The 27772-nt window shown below is 34.6% G+C and overlaps 4 protein-coding genes and 1 pseudogene across 5 annotated transcripts; 2 read left to right on the top strand and 3 right to left on the bottom strand.

The window, feature by feature from the left end:
• Positions 1–78: 78 nt before the first annotated feature.
• LOC114714127 (protein LOW PSII ACCUMULATION 3, chloroplastic) lies at positions 79–3058 on the bottom strand. The gene is made up of 9 exons (XM_028898826.1): positions 2971–3058; positions 2556–2738; positions 2276–2323; positions 2138–2177; positions 1917–2017; positions 1310–1502; positions 1136–1234; positions 660–777; positions 79–415 (listed from the first exon to the last, which is right to left on the bottom strand). The coding sequence occupies exons 1-9, from the start codon at positions 3046–3048 to the stop codon at positions 295–297; spliced, it is 981 nt and encodes a 326-aa protein (XP_028754659.1). The 5' UTR covers positions 3049–3058; the 3' UTR covers positions 79–294.
• Positions 3059–9583: 6525 nt separating this feature from the next.
• Positions 9584–12828, top strand: LOC114714130 (isoflavone reductase homolog). The gene is made up of 4 exons (XM_028898830.1): positions 9584–9974; positions 11377–11617; positions 12054–12257; positions 12407–12828. Exons 1-4 carry the CDS (start codon positions 9645–9647, stop codon positions 12568–12570), a joined length of 939 nt encoding a protein of 312 aa, XP_028754663.1. The 5' UTR covers positions 9584–9644; the 3' UTR covers positions 12571–12828.
• A 1825-nt stretch (positions 12829–14653) lies between these two features.
• Positions 14654–16814, top strand: LOC114714161 (isoflavone reductase homolog; annotated as a pseudogene).
• A 226-nt stretch (positions 16815–17040) lies between these two features.
• Positions 17041–19962, bottom strand: LOC114714170 (myb family transcription factor PHL11). 2 transcript variants are annotated; one of them, XM_028898877.1, is made up of 6 exons: positions 19362–19962; positions 18805–18881; positions 18412–18478; positions 18241–18313; positions 17728–17797; positions 17041–17606 (listed from the first exon to the last, which is right to left on the bottom strand). In XM_028898877.1, exons 1-6 carry the CDS (start codon positions 19504–19506, stop codon positions 17205–17207), a joined length of 834 nt encoding a protein of 277 aa, XP_028754710.1. In that variant the 5' UTR covers positions 19507–19962; the 3' UTR covers positions 17041–17204. The 2 variants fall into 2 exon arrangements, with proteins under 2 accessions (XP_028754710.1, XP_028754711.1); XM_028898878.1 differs by lacking the exon at positions 19362–19962 and adding an exon at positions 19010–19169.
• Positions 19963–21470: 1508 nt separating this feature from the next.
• On the bottom strand, positions 21471–26376 carry LOC114714169 (P-loop guanosine triphosphatase YjiA-like). Its single transcript, XM_028898876.1, has 10 exons — positions 26065–26376; positions 25749–25814; positions 25165–25345; positions 24489–24685; positions 24291–24341; positions 24036–24127; positions 23820–23884; positions 23285–23376; positions 22543–22647; positions 21471–21984 (listed from the first exon to the last, which is right to left on the bottom strand). Exons 1-10 carry the CDS (start codon positions 26347–26349, stop codon positions 21847–21849), a joined length of 1272 nt encoding a protein of 423 aa, XP_028754709.1. The 5' UTR covers positions 26350–26376; the 3' UTR covers positions 21471–21846.
• Positions 26377–27772: the final 1396 nt, after the last annotated feature.

Below are 27772 nucleotides of genomic sequence, written 5' to 3'. Positions count from 1 at the left end.
ACCATATAATATATAAATTTTAGATATGTCAAAGATTAATTGAGCAGTGCTAATAAATAACAATTGACCACACCGACCTGGGAATATTTGGATCATTTATATTACGGCCAAAGGAAATCGTTTCTTGAACTCCATGTTTTGTAAATCAATTAACAATTAGATTAGATGTGAACCCCGGTCTTGCCCACAACTTGAGTAACGCTATATACAATATCACTTGTAAAATAAATTGAAGGCACTACCTATGGCATGAAACAAACGGAACTTGCTTACCATTACCCAGTTGCTGGCGTCTCAAGCTGACGGAAGAATTTCAAGGGCAACTTCCTTAAGGGATGGCATATTATCCTGCTGATGTACACAAATAACTTTATTCCCCTTTCTTCTGAGGACCTTCCAGGGTCCTGGATAGCACCTGCTTAAAATTTAACGGGTTTGTGATAAATTAGTAACATTTGCATTGAAACGCCCAAAAAACAAAACAAACAAAGATAATTGAGTTTGGCGTAAAAATCATTTAATGGAAAATCGATCTATCAAATCATTGTAAGAATTTCTACTTTCTCTTGTGGCAGTATCACGAGGATTCTCAAGAGCATTCCAATATTTAAGATTAGCAACCTACAAGAGATCAAACGCAGTTTAAGTAGCTACGAGACCTGAAGAGTGTTCCTCCATTGCGCCCTTTGAAATTATGAATGTAATAAACAGTTTCCATCACAGGCAGGAGGGTCTTATTGAGTGCAGCAAGCTTGGGATAGAAGAATGGTGGATAATCTTGATACGTTCAAGGATAATCAATTCTCTCACACTTAACCAAATGATGTCAATTGCCAAGTACCTCCTCACTTCTTAAATTTTTCGTTTGCTTAATCATTTTCAGTTGAAAAGGGGATGGAGTAGGGATCAAACCCAAATACAAGAGGAAACTATCTTGAAATTCAGATCTTCTATATACATTTTATTCAGTATCACTAAGCTTAAGAGTTAAAACACATAAATACATGAATATAGAGATCTAACTCGAGGACCTGGGTCTATTACCTTTAGTTATCAACAAAAGAAGATATTTTACCCGAGGAACAGATGAGACCAGTTCTAATATAAAAGGGCATTATAATTTGTCAAAGGATACACCCTGATCTTATACGATCAATTTCTCCATTAAAAATGATCAGTTTCCTTGCAGTGTTCAAGACCGCCTCTTTGTAAAGTTCTTCCACAACAAGCATCTCTGAAACAGAAAGGAATGGCAGTCATGGACCATTCTTTACTAGTATCAACGAAGATGAATGAAGTTTGGATCTACCATTGACATTAAAATATGGATAAGCTACCAAGAAAACTTCATCTCCTGGCTTCACTCTATCTGCCATTTTCACTTTCTCAAAAATACCAAAATCTTGAAAAAATGATGGCTTTGTCAGATAGTCCAATTTAAAAGAAGCTCCAGCAAAGACTGATTGTCTGGCAAATTTAACTTCGCTAGCCTCTGGAAAAAACTGATTTTGACAAGTTTGCATTCATCAATTTCACACAGGAAGTATGAAGCTAAGGTAGGACAAGAACTTTTATATAACAATCTCAACAGAACAAGACAGACTTTTGAAAGGCTGCAATTGCATTGTAGCTTGTAGATGCGCAAATGAAGAAAGACGAGAACCATAAATGGGAAATTCAGAGCTATTTGAAGCAATGAAAGTAGTGATGCCCAAAGGATAAAATCTATGGTGTAGAGACCATGATGGGCCCTGAGTAAAGGTTTAAGGGCCAAGTTAAACTAGAATAAACTTCCAACTTAAAGTGATGTAAATGCAAGGAGCAGTGTTTTTTATATGTAGAAAAAATGCGTTGTTGTTTTATTAGGAACGCCGGTGGGCACAATGAAGGATGCTGCTCAGAATCTAGAAGATTACTATTCTTGTTCGCGAGGCTTTCTCTGGGCTAATGAACCGGTCACAAAATTCTCGAATCAATTGCATACTCTCAGTCATCTCTATTCCACCTTCACCATCACCTGATTGTCAAATGAGAAAAATTAATTGACAAATAAATGGAAGCAGCGGAAGGAATGAGACTTCAATAAAACTTGGTTAACTAGCAAAAAGGAGACTGGAATATCATAGGTGAGAAGAACCTGGCACAGACTGAAGTCCAGCTGTTGGGAATTCAATCTCCTGTACAAGATTGTTCATTACTGCCTTATAATACGTCCTCCTTTCGTGTGGGCACCAATCACTCTTGATTCATAATCAGATTACCTTATATAACTCACCATTAGCTGTTTGTTATTCTTCATGGCCAGTTCAGCTGCTACTCTAGCCTGTTGGTTGAATAATAAATACGGACACAGTTTCAGAGTTCCAGTGGCATCTCTCTCTATATATTTTTTAACCTTAACTTCATTATACTATCAACAATCACCTCACAATCGGCCATCAAATTTAATCTTAACCTCCTAATGCAAAATTTAATAGTGACCTTGTATGGTTAGGCTTAATTTTAGTGCTTTAAGGGATTCGACTTTTCATTACGACTGTTGTATTCAAACGTACCTGTTCCAGAAGCTCCGTGTAATCGTTAGGGAAAGGCACATCAGTCTTCTCGACAGAGGCACTACCATCTCCAGACACAGAAAAAGCAGCTAATCTACGAAATCTAGGTATCCTAGAAGCAGTAACTCCTCGTATTTTAATAAACTCATCAAGCTTCAGTGAAGGAGCTCGCGAATTGACAATCTACATATTCAAGCAATCAATCAAGGAAAACAATTGCATACATCTAAGAAGCTTCGCTACACAGGAGGATCGCATGCATGTTTGTACTCTAAGCAAATTAGAGGTTTCATTTATTTTTCTTAATAATTACTCTAGGAATCGGGTTACACAGTTGAGCAATGCGGGTTTAAGTCAGACCAGAGGCTTGAGGGAAACCAAAAGGGAGAAGGGAAAGAGGAGGAACAAGGCTTACCTTGGGACCGGGAATTAAAATGGACCAAGAAACTGAAACCGGAGAAATGCAAGAAATGGTGGCTGTGGATGATGCCATTTTCAAGGTGAACCCCTCATTCGCCCGGCAGCGCCAATAGCTAACTATAAGTAGCTAATACGAAGCGGCGGGACGTTAACAGTATAATCCGATTACCTTACGCGGGAGAAGCCAATCTTGACACCTGGCAATAGACAATCGCGGTCTAACGCTATGTTTGGCTCGACGAAGAGAAGGGAGGGAGGAATTTTAATCAAGGGAAGGGGAGGGGAGGAAAGGGGAGGATAGCTACAAAGGGGAGGGGAGGGGAGGGGAGGGAGGGGAAGGGAGGGGAGGGATTTTAATGATCTCCTGTTTGGATTGATTGGAGGGGAGGGAGAGGAGGGAGCAATTTTAATAATACCTTATTTTGTTCTAATAAAAAAATTGACTATTTTAGCCTCATAAAATTTAAATGAATTTTCTCACTTTTTATTTTGTTAAGATATAACTATATATATATATATAATACAATTCACTAATTTTGATTTACAAGATACAATCATACACTTATAGAATATCAAGACAAAAAATCACAAGTGATAGATTTCAATCATAAAAAAGACCTTGAAGGTGAAAGAAAATATCAACGGCCTCTTAGAATTAGAAGAAGAGAAAAAAAGTTTACAAATGCTCACTAATTTTGGAAATAATTATCTTAATAACCTCTTATTAGATGCTCAAAAGAACTCTCTTATGTAGAAATGTTTATGACTGATTAGAGGTTAACAAATCGAAAGGACATATAAGGAATTAAAATATCATCTCTCACCTCCCCTCTAAAAAACCCCACTTTTGGAGGGGAGGCTAGAAGGGAAGGGGAGGGGAGAAGAACCCCTCCCCTCTTTAAAAAACATCTTAACCAAACGAGGGGAGGGAAAGAGTTCCCCTCCCCTCCTAAAAAATTATACCAGCCAAACAAGGGGAGGGAAGCAACTTCCCTCCCCTCCCCTCCGAAAACCCCGTACCAAACATAGCGTAAATGTCTAACTCCTTGCCTCTCAAACCCCTTGTAAGTTGTAGCACATCTTTAAATACTAAGAAATACAATAAATCACAAAAAATTTTTAATTTTCCATTTATTAAAATTTTTTATCCATATTTACAAAGCCTACTCATATTTCTCTCTTCTTTCTCTTTTTTTAATAAAAATAAACATTATATATAATATAAGTGACTTAGATTTAGAACCAAGATGGCACCTCAGCTTTGGAACTAGTGGTGGATGGTGAGTGCATTGACATTTGTATTAAATACAATTTTAATGATTCACAGTTAAATTTTTTAATTAATACTTTTAAAATGTCCGACAGTTAGTAAATAATTTTTATTTTAAATTTTATATACATCACGATATTGCATTATCAAAAATATGAAAGTAAAATTATAGCAAATTGGATACTTATGCCTTCAAGTTTAAATCATTGACTTAGTTAAAATACTCAAAAAATATTTTTTTAATTAAATTTATATTAAAATAAATTTTATTTACTATCTTATCCTTTATTGTACTAAATATCTCTAATTTTGACTAAAAGTGTTTTGAATAATTTAAAATTTTTTTCCTTATTATATATGGATGGAAGCTCAAATAATTTAATTAATATAAACATAAAAATATGCATTTGAAATATAATTTTAGCTTTTGCTCAGAAATATTAAAAATAAAATATAATTACAGTCATTTGAAAGAAGCCTAGAAAAACATAACTTACAACAAATATGAGGAAAAATTAAATTATAAATTTTATAATATAAACAAAATTAATAAAGTTTAAAACATAGGAAAAATTAATATTTTAGTTCTTGCACAACTTTGTTCCTAAAATTGCTGAAACTGATTGAGACTGTCCATGTGGCAGACAATAGAGCTGAAGTGGCATCTTAGTAAGCTTCAGGTCAGATTCTTATTTGGAAAGGGGAGAGAGAGAGAGGAAGGATGACGAGGCGCCGTGGTTGAGGAAGCCGTGCATGAGTTGCGGGAGATGATTAAGTAGAAGTCCAGCAAGTTAGACACTGTAATCTTGTTCAGCTTTTGAATGCTATTCCATGGAACGCTCCTCATGTCCCCCACAGTATGAAGCTTTTTCCTCAGATTTATTTAGCTTCAAAGAAATCGATCGGATCACGAGAGGTGTTTGAGTTTCGTGGAAGGAGGAAGGAAGGTGGGTGGGAGAATTTGCAGTAGAAACTAGAAATGTCGCCTCATGATGGGTTTGGTTCTCTTCAGTAAAATCTCCCGCCGAGTTTGTACCATATATTCTACGAAGGATGTTTGACCAACTTTGAGATCGGAGAAGACGGAGAAGAAGCATCGCGGCTTTATCCGGAGCGGAGGTGAACTACACACGCATGGACGAATATCTTAGGAAATATTTGTAGGATTTGGTTATATGCATTAAAAAAAAAAGAATTATTATTAATTCTGAGTTCTTATGTTTAATTTACTCATAAACTTTGATTTCATTAAGTAATTTGATTCGCAGTTGATCATGCTTGTTTTGCTTTGATGATGATGACTCATCACACTCCAAGTCCACGTGGGCGGGTGCGATTCACGTTGACCCACAAACAAATATTCACTTCATGGTGCTTGCCAACTTCACTGGGCTTCACTGGGCCGCCCGTCCAATGTAGTTTTTTGTTTTAAATAAAAAGACTGATTTTATTCAATTCAAATAAAGTAAAACGATGCAAATTTGTTGGGCCTCTTTACAACCATCAAAGAACGGAACTCAACCAAAGGCCCAACCCACAGAAAAGCAAAAAAGGCTAAACACTTTCCCTTCGTGCCAGCCCATATTAAATCACAATTTTCTCCACATGCTTTTTAGATTTGCGCTGCTAAAATGCCGCAGTCTCCCTTGTTTTTAACTTCTGATCAACTGAGAAATATAAAGCCAGTTGAGGAATGGGCTTATAAGTAAAATTGTATGATTATATAATAAATTTAATAAGATAATTTATGTTAAATAAAAAGCACTCCTTCCACTTAAAATATAAGCATATAAAGTTTGGAATGGTTTTTTTTTTCAAGCTATAATTTGGATTTATCTAATTATTTAATACATTCTTTTCATTTTCATCCTTAATTAATTATATGACTCTTTCATCTATTTTTTTTACTATTCTCTCTGTCTCTTTTTTACTCATTCTCTCTCTAAATTACCTTCTCCATGAATAAGAGTATTTTAGAAAAATAAATTGTATTTTTTATTTTTTAATATTTATTGTCTTTAACCAATTTTAACTATTTTTTAAAGTTGTGTAGGTCAATTATTTGATATTTATATTTTGAACATGAAGAAATTACTTTTTATTACTATTTTGTAAATAAGATGATAGAAGTATATATATTGAGAATATAATGACAAAACATGGGGTGATAACATAAAACTCCATGGAGATCTCAATCATGCTTATCTATAAAAAGGAATCTAAAGTTGACCCAATTGGGAATTTTAAAAGTGGAAGATTTAAAATTTCAACAAATGGGTTGCCACACTAAGTGCTGGAGACACAATTGTCCCTCGATTGATATCCAATAAAATATTGTCATTGAAGCCCATGGTCCATTAGTGGAGTTTATCCTGAAATTTTTTTTTTCAATAAAATAAACTTGGAAAAAGATAGTGGCCGATGGGTGAGCGGGAGCCAGCTGGGCGGCTCTTAATTAATGCACAAATAAATTTCATTAAAAGAATGCTCTCCGATATCTCTTTTGTCAAAAAAAAAAAAAAAACTCTCCGAGTCAGTTGAAATTATTAAGTCTACGCGTGCTACTTTCATAAACTTTTTTAATTCTTAATACAGGTGATTTTTTTTCGTAAAAACCAAAAAAAAAAAAAAACTAAAAGAGATATATATCACACACAGCCGTCGAATTTTCCTTCCTGATGTTTATGAAGTAAATTATCAATTAGGAGCCATCCGGAATTTTTAGGTAAATTAATTCGCTAAATTTTTATTTTTATTTTTGAAAATTATTTTTTCATGCAGACCATTATTAATTAAATTAAATGTAGTACCCATAAATCAAATGTGGTACCCACAAGGTTAGGGCTTAATTCACACGATGATGTGACTGTGAATGTGAATGTTTTCTTTTCTTTTCTATTTTCCGGCCAAAGCCGAGTGAGGACGCTATTTTTAATAATTGATTAATTCATTAATATTAATACATCTCGTAATGAAGACGTCAGCATGTCGAATTCTTCAGAATATAAATCATGCTACGTTATTCTTCGCTTGTAGTATATGGCAACAAAGACCGCCACCTCCCACCTCCTCCATTCACCATATGGAAACGCGGACGCGCCAATTATTATTAATCACATATTATTAAGGCAAGAAAAATGATGACGAATTCAACGTGGACGGCTTTCATAATTTGATCTAAATATCATATTAATCACGAATGTAATTAACTAATATATTACCTTCAACCCTAAATACAGGGCAGCTTTTAAAAGTGACTTGTAATATAATACTTTCAGTTCTTAAGAACTAGTTTAACTTTCAGTTTAGTCCTAAATATAAGACTCTAATACACTTTATCTCTCATATTTATTTTTTTTTCTCAAAGTAATTCTTGTAGTAGTTGCACATATTAAACGTTTCATCAAATGATATGACTAATCAAGTAATAAGGATATTTTAGGAAAGATAACACATATTTGTTACAGATAACTAATTTAACAAACTTCTTTAATATACTCAGATTAGTTAACTAATTTTTATATTGAAGACTGGAGATAGTATATATGAGAACAAGTATATAATTCCATTCATATCATCACATATTATATCACAGTGCCCTGGGAGGGAAAATACCTATTGTACTCCTCCGGTCCTAATTATAAGACTCAATTGACTTATTTGAGGAGATTAAGGAAGTAAGTTAAGTTGGTTATTTATAATAAATAAGTGTTGTCATTCCTAAAATATCCTTGGTAATTAAGTATATTGGCTAAAACTATCATTATTAGAAGGATTATCTTGGAAAAAAATGCATAAATATAAGAGACAAAATGGATTGGGTCTTATAATTAGGACCAAATAAAAAGTCAAATTGGGTCTTACAATAAGGACCGGAGGAGTATATGAATATTGTGTATGGCTGTGTTAAAGAAAGAATCCTTTTGGCATGCCTCTTTCTTTTCATGGACAAACACCTTTTTTTTAAGTGTGTACTCTCGTGTTCCACCGTTGTCTATAAAAAAAAAGTGTTTGTTGAAAAATAAATAACCGCTCTTAGCGTCTATAAGCGCTAGTTTAATTTTTCCTTTGAAACATTCTTCCCCTTGAGTTTTTTCCGCCCTCTTTTTGTTGTTTTGTCACGTATTCTTGTAAAAATGGTTCATTTATTGAGAGGTTGTAAAATACTATCTCTAGTCTTTAATATAAGATATTACTTGACTTTTATTTTGATCATAAATATAAAATCCCAATTCATTTTGTCTCTCATATTTATACATTTTTTCCCCAAGGTAGTCCTTCTAACAATGATAGTTTTAGCCAATATAATTGATTAACAAAGATGTTTTAGGAGAGACAATACATATTTATTATAAATAACTAACTTAACTTCTTTCCTTAATCTCTTCAAATTAGTCAACTAACTCTTATAATTAGGACCGGAAGTAGTATCTCTTAAGCTCAAACCATCTGTTTATTGTTTTTAAGCGGCAAAAAAGTAATATTATATGGTAATAAATTCACATGTTCATATGCGCGCATGTTGAAACCACTCTGCTAATATACGACGATAACTTAATAACCTAATTATATATGCTGCAATGTTTTTATTTCAATAAGAAGAGCTCGGTTTTCAAATGTCACCAACTCAATTTTGAAGATCCTAGGGAGAAGAAAAAAGAACTTACTTTACTCAACAACTTAATCAGGGTGGCACCAAACCCCACCAAACAAATGTGTTGCATGTTATATAGAACCCTAAAAAGTAAGCACGTTAAGCACTTGACAATTATATATCAACCAATCACATGAACCACGTACACACGCATACAATAACATTATATTATTATATTATTTTAATGTTTATTGGAAAAAAAGGGTTAATAAGGAAATAAAAATATCTTTCACTGTTAACGCAGAGCATAAATTAAGCAAGGACCTTTCTATTGCTGGTTTTTGTCCTGAAATTTAAAAATATATAAAAAATTCAATATAGATCATTTAAACTATGGTATTTCTGTACTTCTGTTCCTTTTAACCAATTTTCCTTTTATTTAAATATTGACTAATTAATAAGATCGGATTTATAGAGATGACTTATGAAGTAAATACTTTTAGAAATGTATGGTTCAGAAATAAGGAGAAGATCTTGTCAAAACTCAATTAATTAGGACACCGACCCGGCCTCTTAGAGTCTATGCGTGTGCATTAGAATAATTGCCCCTTTTCGGCAATGGTAACTTGCACTGCCAGGAATATAATATAATTTAAAACAACGCGCGCGCCCCTTTTTCTTTACATTAATATTGAATCCTATATATAGATATATACATATATATGTATTCGGCTTCATATAAGGCTTATATATATAAGCTAAGTCCCTGTGTTTCTAGCTAGCTGGAGAAGAGCAGAGAGAGAAAATGGGGAAGAGCAAGGTTCTGGTGGTTGGAGGCACAGGGTACATGGGAAGGAGAATGGTGAGGGCGAGTCTTGCGGAAGGCCATGAGACTTATGTTCTTCAACGTCCTGAGATTGGACTTGATATTGACAAGGTTCAGATGCTCTTGTCCTTCAAGAAGCAAGGTGCTCGTCTCCTTCAGGCCTCCTTCTCCGATCACCGGAGCCTCGTCGACGCTGTCAAGAAGGTCGACGTTGTCATCTGCACCATGTCCGGCGTTCACTTCCGGAGCCACAACTTGTTGGTGCAGCTCAAGCTTGTCGAGGCCATCAAAGATGCCGGCAACGTTAAGGTACATATATATCATTCGACAAAAATATTCATTAATTCAAGATCTTGCTCCTTTTTTCCCCCCCTGACATTTATAGGCTCTAAAATATAGTAGTTAAATATCTTCTATGTCATTTAAATGCTTATTTGGAGAGTTAACAAAACAAGAAAAGAAGTTTAAGGGAAATATCATTCATGAAGGGTTAAATTGAAGTTAAGTTTTAATTTGGAATGAAAAATAACTTTGACTAATTTTCTTAATTTGTACAAGGCATGTAATTTTAACTTTAACTTGTATGATTAATAATTATTGTCTAAATGTATTTTCTCTTCTCCCCCCCCCTTTTTGGTTGATTGTATGAGATCCAGTGAATAAGAATCAGTGAGTTATGTTCGAATGGGTAAGAGAGAGGCTCACTCAAATTAAATGATGAAGCCCACGTTATTTTATATGGATCAACTTGGGAAAAAAACAAGAAATAAAATAGACTCGCCAAATCCAAGTAGAAAATATATATTGAGGCAGTATTACTATTTTTATGTTTCAAATATTTTCAAGTTCATGACGTATATGCTTAGCCTGGTTGAAAATGAGAGATGAAAGTTTTCTTTGTTTACTTGGTGGTGAGTTTGAATATTTATTTAAAAGTATTATAGAATAATCAAATTCAAACTTAATTTTGACAATATCAAGTACCTATGCCACCACACGTATGAAATTGACCAGCAGGTAGCTCGATATTTTCCAAGTCACTTCACCATTTCCTTAAAATTAAAATATATATATATATATATATATAGAAAATAACCACATCATTAAAATCTACATTTACATCTAATCTATTCTATATACATATATATATTCATAAAATATTAGGAGGAAAAAAAAGATCTCAACTCCTATTTTTTCTGAAACCCAATGGGTAGACAACTAAACTAATTTTAACGAGGTAGGGGACACAATTGGTTGACTTTTTCTTGTGAATTTCCTTTCACACAGGTTTTGACAGTGCGTTTTCATTTTTATTTCAGTATAAAATATATATTTAAATTCTTTAAAAAAAATCTTTAAGAAGGCAACAGTGCCAGAAAAGAACCCACCACTCAAATGAAATTTATGATTGATGTAGGCATATGTCCACCATTCAGCACATATTATTATAATATGCATCATAATTTTTATTTGAATAATGGTGGGTTCTTCTCCGACGCGATCACTATAAATGTGCTATTTATTGCTACAAATACTCCCCCCCCCCCAAAAAAAAAAGAACTGATATGAACCCATTCACACATAAGCTATCTTAGCTTTCTCCATTTGGATCGTACAATTAATTAGGAATATTAGGTAAAAAATAATAATTAAAATAAAATATGAGATATTATGAAACATATATACAGAATTAATTAAATTTTTGGTGCAGAGATTTTTGCCGTCAGAATTTGGGATGGACCCAGCACGCATGGGAAACGCATTAGAACCAGGAAGGGTGACGTTTGACGAGAAAATGGAAGTAAGAAAAGCCATACAGGAAGCCAACATCCCTTTCACCTACGTCTCCGCCAACTGCTTCGCTGGTTACTTCGCCGGAAACCTCTCTCAGATGGGCACTCTCCTCCCTCCCAGAGACAAGGTCACCCTCTACGGAGATGGCAACGTTAAAGGTAACAACAACACACCATTATCATCATCGTATTTTCTCATCGATTCGATGTCATTTCCATTCATGTATACAAGAGAGAGAGAGAGAGAGCTAGGGTTAATCTTATGCTACCTTCTGTTCCTAATATATATAAAAGCTAACTGGGGAGTTAAATTTGGTTCTAAATACAAGACACTAATCTACTTTGTCTCTCATTTTTTTCTCAGATGTCTCTATTAGTGGTAAGGAATTCCTACCGAGAGATAATTACAATCATCTAATACATATGATTAAAGAAGATATTTTAAAGAGATCAACATGCATTTGTGACAAATAATTAACTTAACTAATTTTCTCAATATATCCTCAAATGAATTATTTAACTCTTATATTAAGAACGGAGAGTTAGTATACGATGAAGGATTTTCGAGATAACAATGATTGAATTATTTACGCAGTTGTTTATGTGGACGAAGATGATGTGGCGACATACACGGTGAAAACAATCGACGATCCTCGAACATTGAACAAGACAGTGTATCTAAGGCCACCAGACAACATTTTGTCTCAACGAGAGCTGATTGAGAAATGGGAGAAACTGTCGGGAAGGCAACTTGACAAGTTTAGCTTATCGGAACACGACCTTCTCTCCTCCATGAAAGGTGAACATAAACGCATGCTACGTACCAAAACAAATTAAGACAAAAATCGAAGTCTTGTAGTATTTAAAACCAGAAAAAAAAGTACTATAATACTGTCTTGAGCAGAATTAATTAATATATGCGTTGGGTGGTGGAAAATGGAAATGCAGATTTGGACTTGGCAGGGCAAGTGGGAGTGGGGCATTTCTACCATATATTCTATGAAGGATGTTTGACAAACTTTGAGATCGGAGAACATGAAGAAGAAGCATCGCGGCTTTATCCGGAGGTGAACTACACGCGCATGGACGAATACCTGAAGATATATCTATAGCCTTGCCCTTCTATAATAATTAAGCATTTGATTTCATTTAAGTGAGTTGATTGGTTTTTTGTAATCATGTTTGAGTTAACGTGGTCGTGCGTCATTCACTTCATGATGCTCTGCCCACTTTCCTGGCCCCGTGCGTGCGCTTTGTTTGGATCCTTTTTTTTTTTTTGGTAATCAGTTTGTTTGGATTTCCCCCAGTTGATTGTATTTTAATTAGTTTATCTCAACCTTTGGGCAATTCGAGTTCTGTTATTTTTAAAATTAAGTTTTGTTAATATTTTTATTCAAAATGAAATATACTCTCTCAAGCTCTAAATATAAGACACATTCTACAGTGTAATTCCTAAATATAAAACTACAGAATGGGTCTTATATTTAAGACCGAAATAATATAAAATACTATCAATCCAATTGAAGCGCTTGTGTGTGAAGATTAGTTCTCTCCCTCTCATGCTCAATTGTCAATTTGTACACATATAAGTAAGTCAACCAACTAATGATTTCATTATTAAGGTTTTTTGTTTTTTGATACAACATTAAGGTTAATTTTTTTGTTAGGGGTTAAGTTTAGGAAAAATTGCAAATAAAGACCCTCCAAATATGTAAAATTATGATTTGGTACCTTAAATTTGAAAAATAACAAATAAGGACTCAATTATGTTTTTGTAAATATGAAATGTGGGTAAAATAGCTGAAATACCCTTTAGTCAAATTGTAATTTATTCTAATAAAATTGTTATTCGCTAAAATGAACTTGTCATTTCCTATAATCAACTCGTTATTTGGCATGCTCTTAAATAAATTATGACTTAGTCTACTAAAGTTGTAATTCGCTAAAATGAATTTGTTATTTGTCATAGTTAACTTGTTATTTGACTTAGGGGCATTTCAGACATTTTACCCATATATTATATTTGCAAAAGTGGAACGAGGTCCTTATTTGTTATTTTTTAAATTTAGAGTCTCAAATCGTAATTTTACATATTTGGGAGTTATTTGCAATTTCCTCTAAAGTTTATTTTCTTGGGCCTTTCCCCCCCCCCCCAAAAAAAAATGACTGTGTCCTCCTTTGGGTTGGGTTTGTGTTGTTTTTAGGATCTGGCCTTCACTTCCCGGTTGGTTTGGGTTTTTTAGTGTTGGATCTTTGTCTGTGCATCTGATTTCTGGTCGGGTTGTGTGTGTGTGTTTAAGTATATAATCTTCTTTTGTGTGGCAAAAACACAGTTAATTTATGATTGCCTCATTAAGTGACTACCAAAATCCAACTTTAAGCCCATGGTCCCTTGTCACGTTACTTGCATGTTAAACTGATGCATTTTCACTTTTAGCACGCCTACCTAACAAGTAAAACTGCTTTCAAAAATTACTTTTTTAAAAAAAAATTGACATGAATAGCATGATTTCATATTTAGATGATTTAAACTTGATATTTAAGAAATTATTATCAAAATCTAAATTTAAATATTCTAGATTTAATTTAAATGAATCAAATTAATTCCTATCTCTCGAATCACCAATTCCATCGTATCAAGATAGAACCACCTGCATAATCTATAGTGCATTTAGTTTTAATTTAATATTATGTATATTAATTTCACATGCATGTATAAACTATAGAGAAGCTTAGTTAAAAATACTTGCTTAAAAATTCTATCAGGCAAAAGGACCTTACGTGACTCATCTTCGATGGGTACTCTTTATGCAACTTATTTTTAACTATTTATAAAAAATTTCAAAATAAGAGCCTCATTTACATATAACTAAAGACGTATTACACATAATCAAAGAAAAATTGCACCTTTCACTTGAAAAAAAAACCTGCAACTATTCAAATTCAAGTTCTTTTATATGCAATTTTCAAGCTACACACACTATTAATAACGAATTTTCCCCAAACTATATAAAGAATAATTTTCATCCACAATTGAGCTAATCAACAAACCTTCTAGATTTAAGTGACTGTTCCAACTTTGAAACTTAGGTAACAACAAATTTCAAAGATACTGAAGGTTTGTTGAAAAGACAGTATCCATTTAGATATGTACACGTATATAATTAATAATATTTGCATCCTGAGACAAGAAAGCGTATATCTAGCCAGCAGTGTAGAATTCGGAAGAGAAAAGAAAGAAAAGGGAAACACCTGATGGGGAAGAGCAAGGTTCTGGTGGTGGGAGGCACAGGGTACATGGGAAGGAGACTAGTGAAGGCGAGTCTTGCAGAAGGCCATGAGACTTATGTTCTTCAACGTCCTGAGATAGGCCTTGACACTGACAAGCTTCAGATGCTCTTGTCCTTCAAGAAGCAAGGTGCTCGTCTTCTTCCGGCCTCCTTCTCCGATCACCGGAGCCTCGTTGATGCCATCAAGAAGGTCGACGTCGTCATCTGCGCCATGTCCGGCGTTCACTTCCGGAGCCATAACTTGCTGCTGCAGCTGAAGCTTGTTGAGGCCATCAAAGATGCCGGCAACGTCAAGGTAACCATCCACCGACATGCAACACATCAACTTTAATTCATTTAATTTTAATTAACTAAATTGGATTTCTGTGTTCATGTGTCCGAGAGAGAGTGGCAGAAGAAGAAAATGTGACCATCTAAGATTGAGTGGCTGACATTTCATTAATTATCATATACATTTACTTGAAGGGGTGGTTTAATTTTTAGAATTGTTAAGAAACAACTTGGGCATAAAAGTCTTTTAACATGCAAAATGCTTTTGTTTTTTTTAAGCTGAATTTCTTTCATGATCCCGTGAAGATTTTTTAGTATGGTTTTAAAATTTAGGCCAAAATGTCAATAGCAAGCTGTCTAATACAACTCGTCACACTTGAACGAAGTCATGGTTTTGAATCTGATATTAACATACCCATATTAGCAAAATAATAATTTTTTAGGGCTCGTTCGGAATTCTGTTCAAAAAAAACTTTTAAACAAATTCACGTAAGCTAGTTTAAACAAAACTTTTCTCATATATTTTTAGTATTTCATCAATCACGTTGAGAAAGGTTACTTATAAATCAATTCAAACGTTAGCTTAATCTTTTTAGTTCACATTGGCTAATCTAAAGGAAAATGACAGATGAATGACAATAATTGCACTCAATTCATTAAAGAATGTATTCTTTAAACTCTTTCTTCAAGGAGCTCCACCTTTTGTACTTTCACGTTTTACTATTTGATACAGAGATTCTTGCCGTCGGAGTTTGGGATGGACCCATCACGCATGGGACATGCATTAGAACCAGGCAGAGTATCATTTGACGAGAAAATGAGAGTGAGAAAAGCCATACATGAAGCCAACATCCCTTTCACTTACGTTTCTGCTAACTGCTTCGCCGGCTACTTCGCCGGCAACCTCTCTCAGATGGGCACCTCTTCCCTCCCACCGACAAGGTCATTCTCTACGGAGATGGCAATGTTAAAGGTACTACAATTTTAGTCTGAAACAAATGGTCTAGAATTATAAGATCGCCGAGTTTTCGATATTTCCGATGAGGATCGCGACATTTTGTGCAGTTGTTTTTGTGGACGAAGATGATGTCGCCACATACACAATCAAAACCATCGATGATCCGCGAACTCTGAACAAGACGGTCTACATAAGACCACCAGACAACATCCTGTCCCAACGACAGCTGATTCAGAAGTGGGAGAAACTTTTGGGAAGGGAACTCGACAAGTCCAGCTTATCAGAACATGATCTTCTTTCCTCCATGGAAGGTAAAGTTTAAACCTAACAAAATGTGGATCCGTCAATATCAATGTTCAACTTAGTCCGTACAATCTGGTTAACAGGCGCTCTAGTTAAATCCTATGGTTCGTGAAAATGCAGGTTTGGACTACGCAGCGCAAGTGGGAATTGGGCATTTTTACCATATCTATTATGAAGGCTGTTTGACAAATTTCGAAATCGGAGAAGATGGAGAAGAAGCATCAGAGCTTTATCCGGAGGTGAAGTACACGCGCATGGATGAATACCTTAGGATCTATCTCTGAGGTTAGACATCAACAGCATTGTTGTGTGCAAGTAGCAAGGATGTTCATTCTTCCCAGATTAGGGTGGGGCGGGTATCCGACCCGAGAACATCCCGGGGGTTGGTTTTATATGGAAGATGACAATATGGCTGTTGTGTATCCATGTTTGGTTTGACTTTGACAAAATATGCCCAATATATAACTCTGAACTCGAAACAATAAAGAGCTGTATTGAAGGTGAATCTCACTAAAATAACAAGAAAAATTGTCTATATATGGACATAACCTATTTATTATTTATTTTTTAAAAGAAATTATTGGTTTATTATAATTTGATCCATCTAAAGAATATCTGTCAATGAAATTCGAAACTAAGATCTTAAATGCTCAAGATTTCTCCTAAAATAGGGAGACAAAACCCTATCTCAACAGTAAGTTATGTTTAGATCTCCGTTGAATGTGAAGACTCAAAATATAAAATGTGTTTGCTCTGAGTGATTGTCATGGTTTAAAAAAAATATATCGGAACTAATGGAATAAACTTCCCTTTTAGAACAGGAGATAAATTTATATCTTTATATTTTTACTCAAAAGAGACTCCCAAAAAAAAAATCATGAAGAATAGATCATCCTGTAATAGGCACAGGACAGCTCAAAATTTTTTACAATCTGTATGAAAGCATCTTGGAATCCATTTCAGCTGCACCTGATACAAAGTCATAGCTGCCTTTGATGTTTAAGTCAAACTGTATTGAACCCTCTGCAACCTTAGGCTTTTGATCCTTGTGTTCTTCTCCCTCGGCTTCCTGGTAAATTCCGAAAGCCGATGAACTGTGGGCCTTCTTGTAGAAATCATTCATGTCCATGATGTTTTCTTTGTTGTCTCTCTTCATATTCTCCATGAAATTGGACAAAGCAGAGTTGAAGTCTGTCAATTGAACTCTTGCTGCTTCTAGGTTGTTTGGTCCATTCATGTCCAGGGAAAGGCTCTTCTGTGCTTTCTCAAGCATGGCTTGTAAATACTTCCCTTGAGCCTCTATTCTCATCTGCAGTTTCTTCTGTACCTATTGGTAACAAAGAAATTTTTTTGAATCCAAAAGTGAAAATTAACAGCAAATTCCTATTATCCCAACAAGGAAATTCTGTATGAAAAATTCAGTAACATTAAGTGAATATAATAAATACCTCAAGCTGCTCTTCCAATTGCTTTTGGACTTCGACCCCACGCCTCAGTGCCTCTTCTAATGGGATTTCCCTGATTGGTTTTTGCCAACTAGTTATTAATTAATTTGTTACATTCTAAAAATGAGGCTTTGAAATGGAATGTGTATCTAAATTTACCATAAATTCTACCAAAATCTCAAAGCATAATAATTTATGTAAGCAAATTAGACACCTTTTATAATTTGCCTCTGACAAATTTTCGCATTTATCCATAGTTGGCATGATATGCTTATCCTCAGCAGATCAAATCTATCCTAACATCTCTTTAATCAAGTTCAGGGCACTCTGTCTGTATGCTGACACAAGGGACTACTCTAAGTTCTCAGAGCAGGGATCTTAATTATAACCTCAAGTTTTCAGAATATGTTAACAGATCCTCAGAGCAGAATAGCAAGTAGTTTTGTAAACTGATTCGTGAAACTGGCTAACAGAAGAAAGCATTGAAGCTGCAATTTGGGTTAGACTTCAACTTACTCTGTTTGGGTATTGCCTCTGTAATTGGTGCTAGGTCCCGAAGAACGATCACTAAAATTTACATATGCACCTCCTACAAAGTAAGGGGGAAAAGGAAAACAGAAACAAGGAATTTTATAACAGGAAACTCGTCCAAAATATTTATAGGTAGAACTGTAAAGAGGGCCTTACCACTATTGTTCTCTTTGTGTTGTTCTTCACTGTTTTGCTTCCGGGCCTGCTGTCCAAGTCTATATTTCTGCACATGAACAAGCTTTGTTATATAACTCTTATGCTTTTAAATGGAAAATATGTAGTGATAGCTAGGACAAAGAGCGACATCGAAGGATGCAAGGCAAAAGGGCAAAGGAAGCAGTACATAATGTACATACTGAACAAAGCTAGCACAAGAATAATTTCATTTTTTATAGTCTTTCTTTTTTGGTCAGAAATGAGCGAGTCTATTTCAAGACGTTTCAAATTGTTGATTTTCACTCATAACTTCATTTCAACTCACTTCATATATTTTTTACTTCTTAATTCACATTCTTCTGAGGCAGAGGAAAGAATATAGAGTCTGATTACCTGTAAATGGCTCTTCAAATGATACAAAGTCAAGCCTTTCAAGCCCATCAGCCTCAACACAGACTTGGGAGTCGCTTCTGAAAACAAAGTAAACCATTTTTCAAACCGAAGTGTATTGCGTAACAGGAGAGAACATTTGGTGCACTAAGCCATTTGGACGGAGTTTGAAAATTCCAGACTACGGCTTATATACTCTGAAACAAACCAGAGCTCAGAAGCTTCATGGAGTGGTTTGGTAGTTTCATTACCAATTTCAGGTTTCCTTTTACCAGCTATACATGGATATCAGGAGAAAAATCTATAGATAGTTATACTAAAAAAGAAGCAAAAAGCAAATAATGAATTTGCCAAGTGTTATATGGATGAAGATAAAAGTAAATAAAATGTCAGATTTCACACAAACAGTATATATATTCTAGAGCGAATAGGAAGATCCTCTCATCATCTTTTCTCTTTTATCCTCTTTGAATAGTCAATTGAAACTAACTTTAGTTTCAGTTATGACAACTTTTGAGAGCGATGAAAAATTGACAGATCAAAAGAAGAAGAGTACGTACTGTCGGGGCCACCAAGCTTGGTGACGGCATCGACAAATCGATCATGAAGATCAGCCGTCCATCTGAGCCTTGGCTTGGGATCTCTTGTCATCACCACAGCATTTTCAAACCCAAAATTCCCTCCTCCTTCATAATCCCTGTCCATCAGTCTCAATCACTCACACCTCAAGAACACCCTTCGATTTTCCTATTTATATCTCTTTCTACCCAATCAATACCAATCCGAACCCGAATCCCACTTGCTGATTTTGCTCTATATCTCAGCTAAACAGCGCCTCCATTCGATCATCAGGTCCCAAAAGCAACAAGTAAAAGAAGCGATCAGAGAACCCAACAACAGTAATATCACTCTCACAGAATTCTACTACTTTAACAAGAACTACAGCCCAAAAAAACTCAAGAACGATCTCTGTTCTCACAGCAAAGTGACGCGGAATTGAAAATTGACAGCCAATTGGAATCGCCCAGAGACGAAAGAAGACAGAGCATTCAGAATTCAGAAACAAAAGCGTGAATGCGATGCTATGTGGGTTTTTATAGAATTAGCATATTCATTGAACAATTTGTTGAAACGGAACATGTTGGAGCGAAGCTCGGCGACGAATCTGAAGCAACATCGTGGCACCCATATTATTCAATTTCCTCGCTCAGAGGAACTACTGTGTGCCCCGTGAACGCCCATGCCTGCTCCGTTCGTCCACCGTTAGATTTGAACAAGTCCCCGGAAGTGGTATGATCCAACGGCAAGAAAGTAGGTTTCAGAAGCCGGAAAATAGAGGGGGCTATACTAGAAAAAGGAAGAAGTGACACGTAGATGCCAGCGTGGAATATTCGGCGCCGAACAGTGAGAACAGAATATTCGGCCCATTGAAGTTGGGCCCAAGGACAAGGGCCGATGGGCCCCACGAAGCAGACACGTTTCGATTTGTCCGTGAGAGAAATGACAGCGGGATATTCGCATTAGAATTGTTGGCTCCGTGATGAGCTCCTCCATAAAATATACTCCGGTCTTAAATGTAAGACCCTTATACTAGTGTATATTAAGATCTTATATTTAGGACCGGAGGAGTACTAGTTTAAAAAGATAAGCGTAAAAAAAAACAGAGAGAATCTCTTGCATAAATTTAAATTTTATAAATTGATAGGCTGAATCAATTATTCAATCAAATAATAATTTTTTAAAAAATTATAATTTTATATTTAAATTAAATAATTATTTTAATATACTCCTCTGGTCCTTAATATAAGACCCATTTAACTAATTTGATTAGATTAAGAAAGTTAGATAAGTTAGTTAATTATAAGAAATATGACACGTTTTTTTCTAAAATACCATAATCATATTGCTTAATACCTCATCTTTCTCTTCTACTTGATTATGGTTGAAAGGGTATCCATAGGGGTAATTTAGAGATAATTGATAAATATGAGAAATGGGTCTTATATTTAGGACCAAAACCAACTCACCAATTGGGTCCTATATTAAGGACCGAAGGAGTACAATTTAAATTGAGATATTTTATTGCTGGTAAAAAAAAAAAAGCCATTGAGATATTTTATTTATTTACGCTTCACTTCTCATAATCAAAATTAAAGCTTAATATCTTACTTGGCCCGAAAACAAAAATCTAGACATTCTTCAATTGAGCAACTGACCCCTCACTAATAACGTGCGTGTATTTTTGTCATTCCCTTTACTGAAAATTCAATTTCCTTAAAATGACAAATACCCCTTCTTGTCTTCATATCTTTTTCTGGTTTGTTTTGGAAACAAGAATTGACTTCTTGTCGTCTTCTTTTCACACCTATGTGCCAAGATTTTATTCCTTACTATTACAACTTCATTTTCATTTTCATATCATGCTTTAAACAAATTAATGGATCAGATTTGGCATTCAATCCAACAGTTTACGCCCTTCCTTTATTTTTTCCTTCCTTGGAATAAAGTCAATGGTTTTCTTTGATACCTGGACTTAGAATGTTTTGGAACAATTTAAAAATAAAATGAATAAAATTAAATTAATATATAAAATGCATCCTCAAAACTAATTCTTCTTTTGAAAAACCTTAATCTAAATGAAATCCAGAAGTATAACAAGAAAAACCACTTTCCTACAACAAAAAATCGAGGAAAACTTTCCCCCTACATCAAATTGTTAAAAATATAAAATATAATTTTCTTAACAAAAAGATACCAAGTATAATTTTTCTGTTGGTCAAAAGATACAAAATAGAAGTTAACTTAGAAGAATTAGTAAAACGCCTAGCAAGAAATGACAATATGATGGACCTTCTAGAGGAGGTGCGCTATGGATGCACATGATGCACAGAAATTCTGTCCACCCATTGAATCTTAAGCAGGAATAAAATTGTCTGTCTGGCAGTGCTACACTGATGGCGCGGCAATGTTTAAAACCGCGTCCAAAGGGCATATTATGTTTGTATGGAAGTTGACCTGTGAGACAAAATTTCATATTAATTACTATCAGACAAGGCAACCTTTGAATCCTTTCCTAAGGGCAGTTTCATTGAGATTCCTTCCTATGAACACAAGCTTGTTCATCCTCTTCTCCTCAGGTCCCCAAGTTTTTCCAGGGCACCCATCCATCATGGAATGCACTCCCTACATATATGTAAAAGAAAAATGAGAATGATTATTATGGGCATTCTTACATTCATGCATTTTGAAAGAGGGACACAAAAGAATGTAATTATATTTTAAGTCTATGTCCTATCCTTAAATTTACAATTTCTTTTCCTTTTCTTTTAGAACATGCTATACTTGTATGAACGCAAAAGATCCAAACTGATTTTTTTTAATAATTAAAGTTTCCATGAGTTATGTCGCGCAGTTTCATTAGTTAGAATAGACAACACAAATCAAAGAATGCTTATAACAATATTTACATATCACTAATAGACTAAATATTTCTATTGGCAGTTTAATTGTCAATTCTGTTTTTTTGTGGCTTTAACCTTCTTCTGTTTATATGTTCAGGCATAAGTCAAATTAAATCATCTGCATTCATACATTCATCATATATTTGGAGCGTTAACAAAATTGTTTTTATGCATCTACTTTTGAGAATGTAAAGGATTGAGATTATTTTCCCCTCCATATCAGACAAGACTATAAAAGAATTACAAAAAGGAAATGGAGGCAAGATAAGATGAGGGGGACCTGTAATACATATCTTTGATCAGAGCCATCAACTGACAACACCCCTTTCATTCTGTATAGATCCTCTCCTTTTTCTTCTATCAATCTCTCGAGCCAATCATCAAGCTACATCATTCAGTGACAAGTAAAGGCAGAGCATGATTAGCTGCTAGATATCACATGATCATTAAATTGCAGAACTCTTGTTATAAAATGAGTCAAATAGTGTACCTTCTCAGGCTGGAAGGTCATCGTATAAAATTTCTCAGGTATCATATGGTGTTTGTACATGTAAATGACTAGGGCTTAATTTCAATAGCCTTACGAACAGATGTAATTTAATTATTGAATATAAATTTCATGCAAGTCACATTGTTTATGAATAGTGAATATTGCAGCTTCTCTTTATAATCTACTATTTACATGCCACATAAACAATATGGTTTGCATTGGGCTTCATGCCTCTCTTATTCTATTAGCAATTTTTTATCCTCTCTACTAAGTCTGCATATATAACGATTCCAGATCGCTCTCTCAGGCACTAAAAATAAGTGATTCATATGCCAAAAAAATAACAGCTCAAGGGTACAACACCGAGTTTAAAACTCTAACCCATCAAGCAAATCCAGAGTCCAGAGTTTTATATTGCACAGATACACCAAAACGAACATGTTTGGTTTGGGATAACGCAAATAAAGAGAAGCCGTTGATTTAGGACCAACACTTTATATTTATTTTTCAGGGGAAAGGGAACTAAAATTACCTCGTCCAGATCAAGGGTTCCTTCAGAAACAATACTGACACTGGAGACCGCAGAATCATGCTCATGGTTGTGATGATGATGTCCTTTGTGTTCTGTAGTTACAGTCACAATAATTCAGTGATGACTTGCGTGTTTATAACAAAAAATGGACCCAGAACTTAAGATCAGTGAAACATAACTACTCTTAAATTTTTTTTTTTTGGGGGGGGGGGGTGTTGAATTTACTTTAGCTCGCACTCATCCAGAGCTCTAAAAACTAGGACTGAACCATACAGAGGAAGAAGGAAGTGGAAAGACTAGAAAGTGAAGTTCAGATAAATCAAAAAGATAACTCAGAGTACAGAGGACTCTTCAAAAAGAAGGCGTTGAGAGAGACATCTATTACATCCCTTGATGTAAGAGTCACATCAACCAAATCCATGGGATCCATCTATTTTCCATCTGAAAATCTTTCAACTTATACCATGACCAACTTTTAGAATATTTAAAACAATAAAACAAACATACAATGAGAAAAAGGGTTCTGAGAGACTACCTTGCCAAGACTCATGATGATCACTTGAAGAAGATGAACAATCTCCGTGAACCTCAGATTCAATTCTACAATATTAAAGTATTTGATTAAGTGGCAGAAGAAATTTCAAGAAAAACTACATATTATTAAATATACAACATTCATTTAAAGTATTACAAAGAGATGAGAGGAAACATAAACTAAAAAAGCTCTATAAGAAACCAAAAACATGAATACCTCTCAACATCATATCCTCCCACACCTAAAACAAAGTCCATGTCAACAGATCCAAATTTAGCTTGCTTAATTTGTGCCATCCCATTGATATGCTGGCAACAACAATATTTGATGAGATAAGCACATTGCATTTCTATGAACAGAGGTTGAACTTTCTAGTTTCTACACATCATCTTTCTGTACAATATCACACCACCTTCCCAGTTTAATTTTAAAAAAACGACTTCTTCAAAATCCATATAAAACAAAACATACCTTAATTTTCTTGGTCAAAACTTCCAACTCAGACTCAGTCACTAAATCTATCTGCCAAAGACAATTTAAATATAAAATAAAATTTGAATAATGTAAAACAATATTGAGGAGCACCAACGAGACAAGAAGATTAGTTTCTCAGCCCTTAATAAGGACTTAGAAACTATAGGAGCAAAGGCCTTTCAGCTAGAAAATCACCTTGTTCAAAATAATACGGTCTGCATATGCAACTTGTTCCACTGCCTCATTAACCACAAACCTTGGTTTCACTTCATTTAAATGCTGCATGGCATGTTTGGAGTCAACCAAAGTCACAACTCCATCCAACTTCACATATCGAGAAACCTGCTCATCACTGCAAAATGTTTCAATAACAGGAGCTGGCTTGGCAAGACCTGCAACAGCAGATTAAATCGTATGATCTAGCAAACAGTTTAATACACCAAACAGATGCATTGACTAAAACGACACAAATTTTTATCACCCAAAAACTAGCAGGCACTTGGCAGTATATGGTAAGTCTAAAGTCTCCAGAAAAAGTTCAGGGAACATGAAGATGAATTTGATGATTCATGAGAATTCGGCGGAGTGGTGACAATCTTTTTAAGTACTAGATGTAAAATTGAGGCAATAAGAGTAGGATTCATTCCCCTTATTATACCTGCATCATTTCCATATTCCCCCATTTTCCTCATAATACTGACTTATATTTTCTTTCAACCTATGACAGAAGAAAGGTGTTTCTAACGAGTGAGAACCCCTATAAAATTCCTAACTCAGCTCTTCAGTCAGTTTGGGCTTAAACGAACACCCAACTACAACATTATAGTTCCCTCTGAACAAGTTCTACGAACTTCACAAACAATTCACATACCTGTGGTTTCTATAACAATATGATCAAACCGGTCTCGCTTTTTTCTAGCCAGTTCCAACAGCATTTTAACTAGATCCCCTCGTACAGTGCAGCATAGGCAGCCATTATTAACCATGACAATGTCTTCACTCACGGAAGAATGACTAGCGACCAATGATCCGTCAATATCCACCTCACCAAACTGCATTTATAACAAAAGTAAGACAATCTCACAAAAATCAATGCTCCATATGAAAAAGGGAAGGTTCCCCGAAAACTTCATTCCCTCGTATTCCCTTTTTCTTTTTTCTTTTTGGGTTGGGCTACATCATGACTTCGCATACTTCACTTAAAAGTTACATCGCAAATTGCTCTATGTCATCGTCATGTTGCTTTAGTGCCAATGACTAATTCAACTCAAGTCAATATCACTGTATTTATAAAAGATGCCCATACTGAACGTTAATATTCAGTACTAGTGCTGAATACTCAATTTCTCCCAAGTAGTAATTCAAAATAGAGTGAAAATTTCGAAATTGAATGTTGTATATCAAGTGAAGACTTCAAGCAAACAAGGAATTCTATAGGCAGGTAGAATTAAATACCTCGTTTTCAATGACAGCTATCCGTTTGCCATGTTGGGACGTCAGAATGTGATTTAGGAGAGTCGTCTGCATAACAGAGGATCATGTTTGAATACATTCCAGGGATGGTAAAAAAATTACCCGCAAACAGTGAAATCTGCGTATCATCTCTAAACTATACATCAAAACGTAAATAAATAAATAATACAGCATGTCATCAAGAGCCATTAGATAAATTAAACAGTTCGTATTCGTATGGTAGAGGCACTACAACCACGCTGTACCCAAAGATAAAATTGACAATGCCAAAAGGGGGGGTGGCACCAAACAAACCAACCTTTCCAGAACCAAGAAAACCTGTTATCACAGTAGCTGGAACAGGATCATCACGGGCGAGCGCAGCAGCACCAGCTTCATCGAGATTGTAATTTGGAGCACAGACCATGCCCCTGCAACTTCCAGGATAAGAGTTCTGAAATCTTCGAGCATCAAATTCTCGGGAAACGAATGAATGAAAGCTTCTAATGAATTGAGAAACCGGCCCAGAATGTTGAACAGAAGGTTGAAGAAGTTGGACGAGGGTTTTAGTAGAAGCTCTTAATGTCAAATACTTGGTCGTCATTCTTGTATGAAATGGATGAACACTGAGACGAGGGTTTTAGCCCAGGTTTTAAACCTCCGACTATATATGGGGATGGTGACCGGACAAAAAACCCAGGTTTTTTGGCCAGAATGAAGAGTACTTGAAAATATATATATATATATATATATAAAAGATATGCGAGACAGAACATTTAACAGGGTTTAATTACAAGAGATAAATTATAATACTATCTCTAATCTTAATTATAAGAGCTAGTTGACTAATTTAAAAAAATTTAAAAAAATTAAATTAATTATTTGTAATAAATAAGTGTTATCTTTCCTAAAATATTTTTACTAATTAAGTGTGTTGGTTATAATTATCACAGTTAGAAGGACTATCTTAGAAAAAAAATATAAATATAAGAGACAAAATGGATTAGGGTCTTATATTTAGGATCAAAATAAAATTTAAATAAAGTCTTATATTAAGGATTTCATATTTAATTTTGACACAGAATTTTGTATTTAATGTGTTGAGGGAAAAATGAGCGAAGATTGGCCAGCAATTTTTTTTTAAGAAAAAAAAAAAAAGCCCAAAATGCTGAAATTGCTAGTAGCATATGAGCATGCTCAGGAGTCGTTGGCTTTCTTTGTTTTTCTTCTCTTTGAATCAATTTTTTTTTTTAATAGCCAAGTTAGCCCTCTAAAATTGTCAGATGGATTACTGAATATTAAGTACACAACCATTACTGTGTCCCAGCTGTAAAAACCAATTCTGTGGACCAAAATTTAAAAGTTAAGACCTACTTCTTTGCTACTTAACATAAAACTTAATTAATTATTTTGAGCAGATTAAAAATGTTAGTTAAATTAATTAACAGAACATTTTTCTTAAAATATCATAAACGTGTTTTTTAATTCCCTTCCTCCCTCCCCCTCCTACTTGATTATTACTTTGAAAATATCAATAGAATTAATTTTTTAAAAAAATTGATCAACATGTAAAATAGATTTTATATATAGGACCAATATTAACTATGCAATTAAATCCTACGTTAAAAGATTAGAGTATAATATAATAAGTAAATTAGGAACTTAATAAAATGAAAAGCTCACAATTATATTATGATAATAATGTGTTTTATAACTTGTATTGTGACACTTTACAAACAAATTTAAAGATAATAAAAATTTTATGCGAAGAAAATTCAATTCAATTTCCTCTTCAAGCCACGAACATTTTTCAACTTCGGTTCATACTTTCTTCTCACTATTAGACGCAACATCTGAAAAATAGAAGTATGCGTCACTATTATATTCCACGGTAAATGATATATTTTCTCGAGTTTATTGCTTCTATTTTTTGGAGGGGAAACATGCTTAACACATCAGAGAAGCATACACATGATGGATAATTCAATTGTTATAATTTCCATGCTCGGAACACACCATTGACAATT

The sequence above is a fragment of the Neltuma alba genome, unplaced genomic scaffold (genome assembly GCF_004799145.2).
Source record: "Neltuma alba isolate B1F8T4 unplaced genomic scaffold, ASM479914v2 tig00011487_pilon, whole genome shotgun sequence".
NCBI classification, from domain to species: domain Eukaryota; kingdom Viridiplantae; phylum Streptophyta; class Magnoliopsida; order Fabales; family Fabaceae; genus Neltuma; species Neltuma alba.
Note: the sequence above shows the minus strand (reverse complement) of the source record. Positions and strands in the feature narration are given on the sequence as shown.